We start from the raw sequence: 16,258 nt of genomic DNA on the forward strand, positions 1-16,258 counted from the left end.
TCAGGGTACGGCTGGTGAGTGTGGCTCTGGTGCTGTCACTGAACTTAGCAAAACAAACACTGGTTCACAGCAGTCATTTTTTTAGTACATATATAGTTTGTGATGAAGATCTTTTATTTTCTGTTGTATTTAAATACCCTGGGATCCCATTAAAGGAAAACCTGAAGCTCACTTTGCATCCAGGACTCAGCTGCTACACACCTGGCACTCACTAACTGTAATAAGTCCTTAGTGTTCTAGCTCAGACTAATAATAAAACCAATATTTTCCTTCAAGCCCACAAGCTTTACTCAGAGATCTAAGAACTCTTGGCTTAGTACTCACACTGCCATCAGGTGAGTCACTGGGCGATTCACCTGTGTGGCAGATTTCTTGTCTCTGGGCACAGATCTCTAAAGATCAGAAAAGAAAGACTTTTCAAGTTCAAAACCTCAAATCTCTTCCACTTATGACCAACCCTAAACTGGGGACCATGATCATCCAAATTATTTCTCATATATTAGTGTTTTTCAAGGCCTAAAGAGTAGCACAAAGTTATACTCTCTGGAATAAAGAAATCCTGTATTTCTAATTAAGAATAGATCGAGCTACTCTGACAATCAAGTGAACAAAGAGTAAGCCTGTCAGCATCTTATGAAGGAGCCCAGGTCGTGCTCCTGACTACAAGAGAACACCTCGCTCTACACAGAGAACCTGCTGGCAGAGCCGCCACTACTAAATACATCCACAATTAATTCACTTTAATCTGACTAGAGAAGTCTGTGGCAGCCTAAACTTTCATTATTCTATCGAAGCCCTATTAAATCCCTCTTTTAAACAGTTCTAATTCTCTCTTATTCCTAGATGACCACAACACTACAGTAAAACCTGTCCCCAAAACTGTAAATAGAGAACCACCTGTCATCTGTGTGGTTGTCCACTGAAACCAAAGGAAGCATATCATAAGCAAACACACTAAGAGAAATGACATTACAGACTGAAGGCTTCAAGACATTACAGAACCACCATAAATGACTGCCAATTGCTGTACTTGTAAAGAACCTTTTGCAAGCCAAATGCTTTCATGGTCAATTGATAAGAAAAGTTGCATCATCCCAAGAGGCAGGCATGTGTTTGCAACAAAGATAAAAAATTTTTAGAAAATAAAACAACCAACAGCAGCTAATATTCACACAAGGTAGAAAGTCAAGGTAGAAAGTCAAGGTAGATGCCAACTTGAGACTTAACCCTTTGCCAGAAAACCCCCTGTCCTACTCTCCCTAGAGTTAAGGCCTTATTTGGGAGAGTTTAGTGTTAAAGTAAAATATGTATGATTAGATGGTGTATATTAATTTGGTATATTAAAAGTTAAGTGTAGAAAGATGATGCGAAAAATATATAAAAAGCATTTTTCCAAAACCTGCCCCAAACACTGCAGCCCCTTTACATAGAGGGACCAGAGCAGGAGGTCAGACAGAGACCTGGAGGTGCCTATCCCTTATGGAAAACATCTTGACACTATCTCTAATTCATGAAGCCTTCTCTCTTTAGGGTCTCAGCTGCAATGGGGACATACAAACTGCCAGACTTCTAAAAAAGGAATGGCTGCTTTTTCTGTTAAAATATCTACTTTCCTAAAAGCCAGAGTTTCTTGCATCTTTTTGGTGAATAGAAAACCCACGTGGTACGGAAAGGACAGAATTTCAGGAGAGGGATTACCCCTGGGGAGGCAGAAAGGGGAAAAGGCCTGAAGAGGAGGGTGGATAAGTGGGTCTGCCTAAAAAGGAGATGCCTGAAGGATGTTTAAATGTTAACTTAATTTGTGCAGTTTGGGTGGCAGGTACTTGGAAATCTAGTACACATACATATTTTTTAATCTTTTTTTGCGTGTTTAAAGTACTTTATAATAAAAAAATTAAAGTAAAATGTTTTAAATGTGAAAAAGACACACGAAAGGCACAAAGAAAATGCAGGCTGGTGCCTAAGCATTGAGAAGTGGCAAAGCTCAATCGCGCTGCTTCCATTAAATGTACTTGCCAAGCAACATGATAAACATACACAAGCCTCCTGGGAACTGCTCAAATCCAAGAAAACACACACTAAAGTTAGAACCCACTTCGTAGTTTTACATTTTATCACCAGAGAACCTCTTGATAACAATCTTGTTAACAAAAGGCACATCAGTCCATTTATCTTTTGCCAAATAAAATGCATGCCCATATTTGAAGTTGTTCCAAAGGATGCGTAGTGTTATTTTAATGTGGAATTGTTAATCTAAATGAGAACCAAAGTCCAGGAGGTGTAAATATGGCAGCTTCGTTTTTAGTACTGAAGCTTAGTTGGACCAGAGTATAAGTGACACATCTCAGTTTAGCGTTCAGAGAAAAACAGCAGGATTTAGGCCAGTGCTAACAAATGTGGCTGCTGCCAAAGAGAGAGAACTCAAAAAATCCACAGCTTACCTCTTGAGGATCCGCTACCAAATGGTCCATACCAACAATGGAATGATAGTCATTTAGAGCCAGCATGGCCTCTATGGGCCTTGTCATGAGTTTTTCCAAGTATCTACTTTGGTATATACATATCATGAGATCATTGGATTAGGGTACATAGCTACCAATATGCCAATTCTGTGGATAGGTGTCAGCACCTCACCACATGCAAAAATCACAAAAAAAACACAGAAGTTGCAAAGTATCAATATAGGGGCTAAGTCTTGGCTCATAATATTTTATTGGGCTCACACATTTTTTAAAAAATTGAATTAAGATAATCCTCATAAACATCTTTATTTCTGTAATATTCTTTTTTCTAAATATAAGATCTGGCAACACTGGGCTGGTTTGAGCTAAGTGGCAAGCTATTCAATTTGGATAAGGTCTGTTCACCACAGCCCCCAACACCTCCCGTAACCCACACTGACCAGCACACTTGGTCTCACTACCTGTCCTGTCCCTGTAGGCATTGTAATCCTTGGCATAATACTAAGGGTGCCTACCTTAAAGGCACTGGAAATGAATAGATCCTCCTTAGAACAAAATTAGAGAGTATGAGGGAGATAAGGAGAAAGGGCTTGGTGTCTAGAATTCTGAATTCCAATATAGGGTAAAAGAGGGGAAGCAGAGCCTGAACCAGAAGTCATCTCCATCATCAGCATACACCCATATCCAAGGTTTCTAAGTTTAAGTCCTTTTCTTATACTGGTGGGATCCTAAATACATGAGATTCATGACTCTAAACAATGCCAATGCATTTCAGCTTAAGAGGGAACACTGTCTGCTCCCATATTGCCTAAGGATGTGCAGAGATGTACTGGCTTGTTTCTTAATGCAATGTTCCCACCATTCAAGCCAGCCATGAGAATTCCTTTCTACCTGGTAATGCATGAGATGCCCTCAAATGCTGTGCCCAAACTCAGCAAATAAACGAAGCATCACACTGTAACATTTGTTAAGCCAGAAGGAAAAGAAATTATGGCTAAAAACAAAAGATGTTTGATGCAGAGAGAAGAAATTACTCATCAACACAAAAATAAGTGTCAGATACTTGCACACAAAAGATATACAGAGAAAGATGGAACAGAATGCCATTCGTTAATCAGCTTCAAGAAAATATGTGTCTATATCAAAGGAATTTCCAAGAACTGTAACACACTCCCCGTTGTGCATAGAGACATATACAAGCATACACATATATGTATAAATAGCCATAATTATGATAAAGTTCAGGATAAATTAAGTTACTACCACATATAAACTATATAAGAAAACAAGAGAATATACTGTAAAAAAGAATTTCTAGAATCCATTGTACATCAGTCTCAAAGCACTTTATTTTATAGAAACCTAATTTTCTTAATCAGAAGTGTCAAAGTTCATGTTCTCACTGGTACCTGCAGAGTTTCAAGAAACATTTCATAATCAAAGAAGAGTCTTACTCCTTAGGGGTTACAGGATCATTGGCGGAAAAAATTAAAGCAACATCCTAGCATACTTTCCACAGCTTGGTTTTTCCACCCCTGCAGATAGAAAAGAAGGTAAACACTCACTGCAGAGAGCTGGCTCCACGTGGATCTCAGTGGCTTATGGTGAATCACAATTTTTTCGTCTGACTTCTGTTCTTTGGGCTCTGACTCTTCATCAGAGTCAATGTCAAGGGCCTTTTCTTTGTAGTTTTGATACAGGACAGCATTTTCTGCAAGAAAACAAATCCTACATGTCACTAATTGCTCCCCATCAAGCTCTTTGTTCTAAACCATCATCCATATTTATACAATGTTTGGTCTCCAGTTTAATAAACAGAGAGACAAATGGATTTTGTCACTGAAGAGTATTCCAATTACCAAAAAGTGATTTTCTCACTCGCATAGCTTTGTCCCAAATTCACCCATAGCGGAAGGGGAGGGGCCCATACATGAAATGCCAACTGAAGCAAAATTTCCATGTCTCTGTCTACCACCCATGAAGGACAGTCAGACCTGTTTTAAACCACTGTTCCTTAGGTTAAGTTGAATCCATACCCTACCTTTCCTTCAAGGCCCATCACCATTCATTTATCTGTTTAACAAACATTTAGTGTATATCGAAAATGCGCCAAGGGCTATGAGTAAACAGAAAATAAAAGACACTTCTTGCACCTCATGAGTTAAAAATTTAATGAAAAAAAAAGTCAAAGTCATTCATTCGTTTATTCATTTAACTGATATTCAGAAAATGCCTACTAGATTCCAACAACTGCTGGGCACTGGAGATAGAACAATGAACAAAAAAGACACTCTCAATCTTCATGGAGCTGATAGTAGAATGAGGTGTGACAATAAATAAACAAGTAATTTATATGTCAGATGCTGATAAGTGTCATGGAAAAAAAATTACACAGGAAAAGGAGGGAAATGTTACAAGGAACATATGTAGATATTAAATAAAGTAGTTTAAGAAGGTCCCACTGAGGTGACATTCAAGCAAAGATCTAAAAGAGGTGAAGGAAACACCTGTACAACTGGGGAAAGAATATCCTATCAGAAGGAAGAGCAAGTACAAAGGCCCTGAGGCAGGACTGCACTTGGGGTGTCTATGTATGAAAATCAGCAAGGAGGCCTGTATGGCTGGAATAAGGTGAGAGAGGGGAAACAGTCTAGGAGGTGGAGACTGGGGATGAATAGAGGACAGCTCATGTAGGACCTTGCCTCAATGCCATTGAAAGGGCTTTAGTTTTCATTCCAAGTGAGAAGGCAAGTCCTTGTAGGGTTGAGGACATAATGATCTTGCACAAATACACACCTACACACTGAAAGATTTATATACAGGTGCTCTGAGAACAGACTGTGGCAAGGTATGATCTCATCTGGGGGTCAGACAGGTGTCAATGAGGAAATCTAAGATCTGAAAGCTGAGGAGGCACAAAGCTAAAGGAAAAAGCATATGCAGAAGCCCTGAGGCTAGTGAGAATATCGTCCCTCAGAAGAAAAAAGGCAGGTCAATGTGCCTGAGAGTGGGTGTCCAGAAGACAATGAGGCCAAGTTGAGTTTGGGGAGACAAGCCAGACAGTCCAAATCAAGCACTGTTTTTCGGGCAATGTTAAAGAACTGAATTTTATCCTGAGTACAAAAAGAATGAGTTTCTTTCACACTGTAAAGATAGTATTTTATCCTGATTGCAATGGGAATCCACTAAAAGGAAAGATTTGATTAGACCGGAGGGGTAAAACATTGACTACTTAGGAGACTGAGGATGCTACTAAAGTGGTCAATGAAAGATAATGAAGCTTGGGATATGGGACTTAGAAAGGACTGGTAGTGGATTGGATATGGGGTCAGAAAGGGAGGTGGTAAGGGTGTTTCCTAGATCTGCAAGACCCACAACTGGAAAATGGGAGAGGTGAACACCAGAAGAGACTGAACTTTAAGTGGGAAAGGTTAGGAGTTTGGTTTGGGACACAATGAGTTTGAAACGCCTTTCCCATCTATTGAAGCAAGCAAACATCTGCCTCTTCTCTCATCCACTATTTTTGCATGTTCTATAGGCAGTGAGATAAAGGAATATGGGGTCTCTGCAAGATTTTACTGTTCTCTGACTGTTCTGCATATGTAAAACAGATTGTGAGGGTAAAGACTGAGTTTCCCCAGCTTCTAGTGCCCTTTAAAGTACTCAGTAATTGGCACAAAACATATGCATACATTATTGAAGTAATTCCTCATTCATTCCCACAACAACGCTGGCGGTAGTATTATTAGCCTCATTTCACAAATGATGAAATCGAGGCTCAGTGAGGTTAAAATGCTTGCTCAATATCACTCAACTGATAAGTAGATCAGCACGATAGGAGCCAGGTCCTTGGCTCCAACTTCACAGGTTCTCACCATTCTATGGCACAGCTTCCTAAGGTACATTCTTGTTAGTCATTAACCGTAAGAATCCTGCATTTCTCATGTACATATATGTGAAAAAGAATTTCTAGGTCATCATATTAGAAAAGAGACAAGAGGCTACACAGATACAACTCCTTATTAAAGGAAGCAACAAAAAACTAGTTATAATGAAGAGTGATCTACTCTGCGGGCGATCTGTTCTCTGACTTTAAAAAAGCTCAGAATTTTTAACGCTTTGAGGTGGAAATCCCAGAATCAATGTCAAATTCCAGAAGATGCAAAACACGTCTCTAAACAGATATTAAGTAGATGCTCTGATCACTTCATGGTCATAAAGTGGAGCAAGAGGAAGCAAACTGGACCAAAAACCAGATCTCTGTCCCAGTACCGGCTGTGTGATGTCAGCAGGGTACAAAACTTCTCAGAGCTTCCAGTTTCCTCAATTATAAAATCAGGGAGATAATTTATCCGAATCAGCTACAGCACTGCATCCGGGTTTCTTCTCCATACAGAATAGTTTTCTAAGATTGGTGCAATGAATACTTTTTTTAGAAAACTAGTCATGTTTAAATGCTTCAACAGGGATGAATTTTATAAGAATTATACTGAAAAATGATTTATAAGCACCAAGGTTGTATCATTTATAACTCTGGGTGGTTTTCTATTAGATTTACTCATAGAAAGGCATACTCATTTTCATTATTCTTTAAAGTTGGAAAACCTTAGCATTTCAAAGCGTGACAGAAAGGAACTACCCTCATCTCCACCATGTTCCACCAGTCCTACAAGGGCTGCAGCTGGGGCTGCTGCTCCCTTCATGCTCCTCCAGTTGGCTGACACTTGACCCATCTATTTACACAAAGCCAGCTAATCTGATTAGGGATTGAACACCTGGTTGAAGTTGCTTTTGTTTTTGAGACCCTTTACAAAAATACTATATATGGGTTACAAATTCTTAGGAATATGTTTCTGTTGGCCAAGAAAGTTATATCTCACCCAAAATGAAACTTGAGAAGGAAACAGGAAGTCAGAAAAGATACTAAAATGGGGAAAAGAGTATTAAGCCAAAGGAAATATGACCTAAGGAAAAGTGACTTAAGATCTAAAATCCAAGCTCTCAGAATTTTTAACTAAAGAGCTAGATCTTGCTCTTATTTTCTCCATTGAGGGGATAGGGGGAGGTAAGAATGGACCCAGAGTAGAGAAGAATGAAAAATCCCAGGATTTTGGCTGAAAAGTTATCAGTTTACAAAGAAAGCCATTAATTTTATTCACTGCTGGTATTACTAGATAAAAATTTAGCTTAGTGCAGAGCTTTGAGCTGTATAATTTTGGAAGAAGCTGAACATTTTTCTCATCTTAAATGTTTTTGTAACTGCAGTTGGATTTCAACTTATAATTGATATTCCACATTGAAACAGCAATAAAAGTCTGGAAAAGCAAATGCTTACCTTCTCCATCAAATGGTCCTTGTCCTTTCAGCATTCTTTTCTAAGAAACAAGAAAAGCAAAAAAAAAAAAAAAAAGAAAGAAAGAAAAGAAAAAAGCAAAGTAAACTATGTATGAGTGAGCCAAATAGAAAATACAGCTATTTTAAGAAAAAATATTTTTTGGTTGTTGCATTCATTAGATTTCCCAAAGCATACAGCAGACGATCCCTGGAGTGGTTCACTCATACAACTACCACAATTCACTATAACAGTGAAATAAAATGTATAATGTCCCTCACACCCTGTCAAAAAGGCTTAAGAATCCTCAGATGACCAGCAGTTCAGCCTATTTCACTCATGATTCACCATCACTGTTAAATTGAACTTTGCTATATTTGCAGAGTTGGGGGGGAAATGTTATGTAATTTCTCTAAGGCCATAGGATCTATAATAAAACATGCTTGCTTGAATATTACATATGTAACATTTACATCAACTGGTTCCAGTTCTCAGATTAATCAAGAAAAGATGTGACTGCCAAAATGAATTTCTGCTCTACTGCTGAGATCCGTCTTGTTTCTGGAGAAGGCAGCACATGCACACTCCAAAATATCCTTCTCCAGTTTTCCCTATTTCTTTATGTCATATTTGGCAATATTTTAACAAGTACAACTCCTAGGCCTTTATCAGGGAGCAGAAATACCACACAGTTCACTGGAACCTGACCTTTTGAGCTACCAACTTGTTAAATGCACTCAATAATAAATGGGCACAAAATGGGAATAAAATACAACCAAAGGCCCTGTTGACAGAAACAAGTAACAACAAAGATGACAAACTATTTGTGCTTTTTGTGTCTTTTGTGATTCTGGCACACGATTTTAAAATTCACATTTTACCTGAGGTATTTAGTATGTGATCACTGCTCAAAAAATAATTCATTAATGTAAATAATTAAAATAATCAGTAGGCTCAAAGGAAATTAGTATTTTCCTGTATCAGCTGTGATGAATCAGCAACCACTGACTCACACCTCTAAACAAGCACCAGACAGCTTGACCATACAGCCAAGAGTGCAAATCCACATGTGCTCTCCACCCCCTTTTCAGCAATCTGTATTAAAATTGTTCAGGACTCATGCGGGCAATATTTAAATGACTGTATTTTTTTCCTCACTTGTCCCCCACATTTTCGCCTCAGCTTAGAAGTGGTAAGAGTTTCATGTCCTCCCACAAAGCTGCATTAGCTTGGGCTATGCCTGCCAACTACAGAATGGCCAAGAGATAGATGTGCACAGGTTTGATCAAACAATAGAATTAAAACAATAACTCTGGTTTCCTCTGCGCCCCTCCTCCCTACTCCCAACACCTTCACTTTGGACTTAGTGAACATCTAGCTTAGTCAGTGACACGCGACACTCCTGCTCCCTTTTACCTTTATCCTTCCTAGACTGGAAAACTTCTCCTTGTCTTCCATCACTGCTTTCAAAACCGGCTGGGACATTCTGTTCTTCTTCTTCGAGGTGGTAGGACTGTCAAAATCAACGCCACTGACCACCGCCCTGCGATAGGACGTGGACCGCAAGCCTCTCCGCAGAGACCCCGGGCTGTCCACGTCGTTCTCAGTCTCACTTTCGTCCTCTGCGGGGCCCAGGGGCGCTCCGAGGCCCTCCACCATGCTGCGCACCTTAAGGAGTCTCTTGTGCGGCTCCACATTCTGATTGCTATTCTTACTTATTTTAATTTCCGAGGCCAGGCTCTTCGGAATAATCTGCTGCTTCCCCACTTTGAGGGCAGCGGGGCTGTTAGTGCTCAAAACCACTGAAGGATTCTCCAGGAGCTCGTTCTCCTGTGAGGACAACCTTTGGAGGGTGTGTTTTTGTTCCAAAGATCTTTTCTGAGGCGCAGGAGAGAGTCTCGACGGTTCCCGCTCAAGATCCTTAGCTATCTGGCCAGATTGCAAACGGGAGCCTAGGGAATCGGTATTAGGGGTAAGCCCATTTGCAGCGGGCGAAGGCAGGGGGCTGGCTGTCAATCCAGTCCGGCCCTGCTCCGGGCTGCAGGGGGCGGATGCATTAGAAGTCCGCTGGGGGCGCAGCGCCTGTGGCTGCTGAGCAGGCGAGGTCAGGGTTCCATTCGCTGGGGATTTCGGGGAGCCACCCGACGGCGCTTTAGGGGCCTGGGATGACTGGGGCTGTCGGAGCCGAGGCGAGACAGCCTTGTACTCCGGGGAGACCGTTCTCCCATTGGCCACGACCCTCCGATGGGCGCACAAAAGCAGGGGACTCCTCTGGACCGTCCTGCTGTCCGAGGCGGTGGGCACCTGGGCGTGAGTCTGCGCGGCGGGGAGCGTCCCTCGGTCCTCCACAGGGAAATCCGTGATGAGCAACCCGCTAGGGCTCTGGTACGACTGGGGTCTCGGCTTGCTTCGGCCCAGCAGCTGGGGCTGAGGGGTTGACCGCCTCCGCCACAAAGGGGTTAAACTGTTGCTAGAAAAATCCACTTCGCTCTCGCCGTCCATAGCAGGATCTCGGGTGTCAGCTCCGCGAGGGACAGCACCCAGCTAGTCTTGCCTAAAGAGGAAAGAAATCATGGAACTTTGACTCCAGACAACCCGGCACTCCAGACAACTCGCGCTCCGACCCGGGGGCACCCAGCGGCTGCGCGGGACACAACTGCGTGTCATTTACCCGCCCTTTCTAGGGTAAAAACTGCGCCCAGAGCGCTGCGCAATCCAAGACAGAAATCTGGGCTGCACCCAAGCAGATTAATCCAATTACCTCTCGTCTCTCCTGCGCCCAAAGACCACTCGCACGGGAAAAGCCCGTCACCAATTCGCCGGGTGCAAGCTGATGCACAGGAAACTTCGGACAAGTTTAGCTTTCTTGGGAAACTCGCCGCGCGACTCTCCCCTCCGCCGCCATCCAGCCGCCCGCCCCTGTCGTTGGTCTCTAGCACTCAAACTGCTGGAGTCCTAGGCGGATTTACCTTTGGAGTTTTGCAGAGCCGGGGACCAAGGTGTGCCCACCGCCCGGTGGGTGGCGGGGTCCCGGACGGGAGCGCGGCGGCGGGAGCTCTGGAGAGCTCTGCAGCCGACTAAGGAGTCGGTTCCGCCCCCAAGCCTGACCCCGCCCGCAGCCTTGTCCCCGCCCAGGCCCGCCTCAGTAGGAGCCAGCGACCAGCCACTGCCTTCCCGCCCCGGCGTGCCTTTGATCTGGCCGGGTCTCTTTTGAAAAGGCAAGCACACCTGGGCTGGGTGCCGAGATACTGAGTTCCAGGCTGGAAGGTGCTGGCTGGAGACCGCTGGCGAGTTGAGGGCGCGCGGGGTGGTTGCCGGGAGCATATCGTGGGAACGAGCGTGGGATCCCTGCAGAGATGCAACTTACCAAGCCCTGGGGCTGGGGCAGGGATCTCCTGTGTAGAAACAGACTGAGCGGCCAAGTGGGGTTTGTGAAATGCGTGAGCTTGAACTAAATGCAGAGAGCCAGCCCCCTCTCAGTGTCCGGGTGGTCTTAAATCGCAAATCCGATGGCCTCGCGCCCCTGCTTAAAGTATCTTACAATGTAGACCAAGAGGTTCTTTTTTTGTGCCTGGAGTATTTCGAGAGGTACACACAGACAGCTCCGGGGAGAACTGGGTGGCTAGGAAGCCAGAGGGAAGGAGAGTTTTTATTCAGTAATCTTTGGATCTTGTATGCTTTGAATCGTGGATGTTGCCTATTAAAAATAAATGCTATTTAAATTACGAAAATACGTATTGGTTTTCAAGCATACATAGTATAAAATTCAAAATCCTCTCCCTAGCTTACGAGGTCCTGCACGATATACCTACCTCTGCAGCTCAGTCTTTTCCCTATCACTTCTTCCTTCACTATTCTTAGTCCACACCCACTTTCACAGACTCAGAACCTTCCTTTTTGTTACTCCATACCCTTCTGACTTGTCATTCCATCATAGAGGCTTTCTCTGACCCCTCCTGAATCAAACCATGATCCGGCTTATTTATTTTCCTAGCCACCTGTTCTACACTTATCACAATTTGTATATATATATAACATATATATTAGTGTTTATGTTTATCTGTTTTGTCTTCTTTAGATAATATGCTGCTAGAGGATGGGGCCATTTCTTTATTGCCCCCTCTGTATTCCAGATACATAGCAGATACTTAATAAATATTTGTTGAATGAATGAACAAATGAATGAAGAGTGAACTGAGGACAGTGACCAACCCTCCCAGAGTTCTCTGTGGCCAAATAGCAGAAAGTTGGTTGTCCCTAGCCAAGGTCCTGCTATCTGAGAAGAATAAGGCAAATTTGAGAAGACAAATGACTTGTAGACCATGAGATCTGTATAATTAATTCTATTAGCAAGACATATGGGCTGTTCTCCAAGTTCTCTTTCACCATTCATGCATTCAGCAGGGATGTAGTGAGTATCCACTGTGTGCAAGTAAGGCTGCTTGTTTTTGTCCTAGATACGACTGTAATGGCCAAAAATATTAGGAGGAAATCTCTAGGTGGTGAGATGAAGCATGTTGTCATTCTTTATATTGTTTTGTACTTACTAGATGCTGTGCATTGAATACACACACATTACTTAGGTCTGAGATATTTTGCAAACTAGAAGAAATGACATCAAAAATTTTATAAGAAAAAAATTTTAGAAAGAAATTTACCAAATATTTTGGTTGGAATAAATGTGACCGATAGCCAATTTTTAATATAGGACATTATCAATACTAACACATTATTTTTACATTGGAAAAATGTAATAAATTTGAGTTAAAAATGTTTAATGACAAATGAAATGTTTTCTAGTTCAGAATGTAATCTGTGACTTAAGAAGTAGGTGGTGATATGAAAAGCTACCTTCTCTTCAAATTACGATGATTCTGTAAGCAAGTGTAATTAATTATAAAGAAATTACAGTTTCTTTCTACCTCATTCCTAAGCAACAACATAATACTCACCAAAAAACAAACAAACAAACAAACAAAACATCAAGCTCTATTTCTTCATTGAGAGAAGCCTGGAAATACACAGACCTACAACCTATTTTAGCCCCCATTCAAGTTATCATTTCTATTCAAATCTAAGACATCTTTGATTGTAAATACCATCAAGAAAGGAGAAAGGTTGCCAATTAAACTATGACATAACAATTATCACATAGGATGTTTGTTTCGTACTCACTGAAACAGTGCTTTTAGATTTAGACATAGATTTTTCAGTAATTGCATATGTGGAGAAATATATAAGTAAAATAAATTGATTAAATGTTTCTAAAAATTCTGTATACTGAGTCTAATTCCTCTGAATCCTCTTCACACAGCACATCAGTGTGTGTGTGTGTGTGTGCGTGTGTTTATATAACATCATTGATAGTGCAGCATTTCTTAAAAAGGTGTTCTAGTCTTGTCTCTGGGATTTGCTTCCTAGCCACTGACACTCATTCTGCAAGTTTGATGTTGGCACTATCTTATTTGACTAAAAGCATAGTTTTGTTATTCAGGTGAATATGTCACTACAAGCTATGTAACTTCTCTACTAATAGCCAGCAAGAAGTTTCTGACAAATTAAAGTTCAATGCTTTAACTAAAGTCCTGTATGATACATGATTGGTTATATCAGCCTCTTGTTGCTTTGGAATTTCTTTCACCTAATATGACACATCTAGCAATTTCTGCTGTCTTTGATTGCATTTCTTGGCTTATGGATTTTATACATATAGTACTAAATTGCTTTGGACTCAGTGAAATGATGACTATTCAAACAGTTATGACCATGTTCACAAATATGTCAACAGTATTATGACTACCACCTGGCAATGGCTATTTCTTTGATAAGACATATCCCGGTTTCAGTATGTTAAAATGTGGGACCAAAATGCTCCTTGGAACTGGAGAAAGACAGTATATTGAATTATCAGGAATGGTATATTTCAGTGATATATATTTTTAATTTTAATTTTTGAAATTATTCTATATTTTCCATGTTTATTGAGATATAATTAATATATAACAAACTAGTTTAAAGTATACAACACAATGATTCAATGTGTATATATTGTGAAATGATTACCACAAGTTTAGTTACTATCTATTACCTCATATAGTTATAATTTTTTTTCTTGTGATGAAAACTTTACAATTTCTCCTTTAGCGACTTTCAAATATACAATACAGTATTGTTAACTATAATCACCATGCTGTACATCACATCTCCAGAAACTATTTACCTTATAATTATAAGTGTGCACCCTTTGATCACCTTTGCCCATTGCACCAATATTATGTTGAACTATTAAAGTATTCAATGATACGATGCAGGATTCCAGAGGTTAAAATTCCAATTATTACTTTATTTACTAAACAAATTTATGTGGATCACTAATTAGCATAATAGGTTAATATTGAAGTGCAATTTAACTAGTATTATTACCTTGAAGTTATATATCATGCACTCTTCATTTATTTATACATTCCATAAATACTTATTGAGTGCTTTGAAGAGCCATTAATTGGGCCAGGCCTTCCTGAAGCTTGTAACTTGGCTGATTAACTCCATACGAAGCATTAAAATTATAATATAGGATACCCAAGCTGAGTAAGATACATGGTAAGCTCCCAGTTCTATGAAAGCTTTTGTAAAGGAGTCTGGATAGAACTGGGCCAGAAGAGCAGGTAAGATATGGTGATATGGAGAAGAGTAAGGTCCCCAAGAGATTCCCAGCAGGAGCAAAAAGTTGTTTGTTACTCCATTATTCCTTTGTATATCATATTTTTTGCAGATAAAACATGTCACCCCAATGTTGGACTGGTTCTTTCTCCATCTCCTACAGTGTTGCAGCAATGGACGTATTGATCAATTGGCGATAATGCCCAGAGTTAATGTCAGGAGGAGTAGGTGGGGCAAGCATCGTTCATCCAATTAGAAGAGAACCACAAAAGCCTTCAAAAGGAAGAGGTACTGAAAGAAAAGTCTGGTTAGCAGTCTTGTTAGTCAGCTAATATTCATCTAGCTCCTGGATGGTGCCAGGCCCTGGGCAAGCCGTAGTGGTAAAGAAAGTAGACATATAATCTTTGCCATGGCCCTGCTAATAGTCTATTAGGAAAGACGAACCCTCCATGGCATCTAATGCTGATGATGTTGGTCACTTAGTGCCCTTTCGACTAGTACCTTCCATCTTGGTGGACATAGGATCCAACTTGCAGGGCTTCTGGAGAAAGCAGGCAGTGTGAAAACTTGGTATAGATAGTTAAGTACAAGTGTGGGAATTGTGACAGTAAAAAGAAGGAGAAAAATAGGGCAGTTGCTGGAAGGAAAGGAAGAAATAAGCGGTTTTATTTCAAGACTGGGGACAGTTGGCTGGAAGTCAGGAAGCTGGGTTTCAGTTTGTGTCTGCCTCTTTCTTACTGTGGGAATGAGGACAAGCCACTTAATCTGTAAGACCATGGTTCTCCAACTGCAAAACGAAGTTAGTCCTCCTCAGCAAAGTTTGAGAAGCACTTGCATAGATTAGAAAATTTGATGTGGACTGTTCGTTGGCTGGAGGAAAATGGAACACAGAAGTGGAAGTTGGGGGCTGGACAGATGATTGTACAAAAACTAATTTCTGATTAACTTTTCCCCTATCTTGATCAGCAAATAATTAGAACAGACTTCTGTTATTTCTAACTCAAGGGTAAAGAAAAAGATTATCATGAGAAAGGGTTGGAATTTGTTGAAAATGGCTCATAGGACTCTCCTTGACAGGTCCTATGGTAAGACAACTTGTTCAGGAGGCGAAGGGTTTCCTTCTTGCTTCCAGTCCTTGCATGCAGCATCCAATCTGCTGATCCACAACTTCAGTGAGAACGATTCATATTTGATATATTGAATCTCCAAGGACACTGTGTTTTGAGGGAATGCTCTTCATTCAACCAGAGTGATTAAAATTTCTGGTGAAGCACCAGGGCAGTGTGTAGAGTAACTCCCAGAACTGGTCAGGCCCCAGGAGCCACTGTCCTTTGAATTGTGGGGATGAGATAAGCAATTGAGCAGCCACTTTTTTTTAGTGGGTTCTAGCCTAAAGTCACTGTGTGGCTTGAAACAGACCCTTTAAACAATAATTTCCCTGATGGATTTGCCTCTTCCTTCCTTCCTTCCTTCCTTCCTTCCTTTCCTTCCTTCCTTCCTTCCTTCCTTCCTTCCTTCCTTCCTTTCTTTCTACCTTTCTTTCTTTTCTTTTTCTTGCTTGCTTGCTTGCTTAAAAAATTTTAATATGTTTACATGGTAAGAATTTGAATCGTACAAAGTTAAAAGCATCTCCTGCTCCTGTCTCTTAGTTTCCTACTTGGCCCTCTAGAAGCATCCACTGTTAACAGTTTGCTGTGTTTTATAAATTTTCAGATTTATGGTGAGCATAAACAAGCATATATATCCCCACATACACTGGACACACACATCCATACACTGGCATCCTATAACAATGTTCCGTACC

General features: G+C 41.0%; 1 protein-coding gene across 2 annotated transcripts in view; it reads right to left on the reverse strand.

Moving 5' to 3' along the window:
- The window catches only part of ARHGEF26 (Rho guanine nucleotide exchange factor 26), a 115,628-nt gene extending 104,721 nt beyond the window's left edge, over positions 1–10,907 (reverse strand). Inside the window, exons 1-4 of one of the 2 annotated variants that reach the window (XM_015586557.2) lie at positions 10,764–10,907; positions 9,211–10,348; positions 7,798–7,837; positions 4,028–4,173 (exon numbers count right to left, since the gene is read on the reverse strand). In XM_015586557.2, the coding sequence (XP_015442043.1) occupies positions 4,028–4,173; positions 7,798–7,837; positions 9,211–10,296 (1,272 nt within the window). In that variant the 5' untranslated portion in view covers positions 10,297–10,348; positions 10,764–10,907. Of the gene's footprint in view, positions 1–4,027; positions 4,174–7,797; positions 7,838–9,210; positions 10,349–10,555 lie in introns of both variants that reach the window. The other variant, XM_006908214.3, reaches the window with a different exon arrangement.
- Between the last annotated feature and the right edge of the window lie 5,351 nt (positions 10,908–16,258).

Source organism: Pteropus alecto, unplaced genomic scaffold, assembly GCF_000325575.1.
Source record: "Pteropus alecto unplaced genomic scaffold, ASM32557v1 scaffold81, whole genome shotgun sequence".
NCBI classification, from domain to species: Eukaryota; Metazoa; Chordata; class Mammalia; order Chiroptera; family Pteropodidae; genus Pteropus; species Pteropus alecto.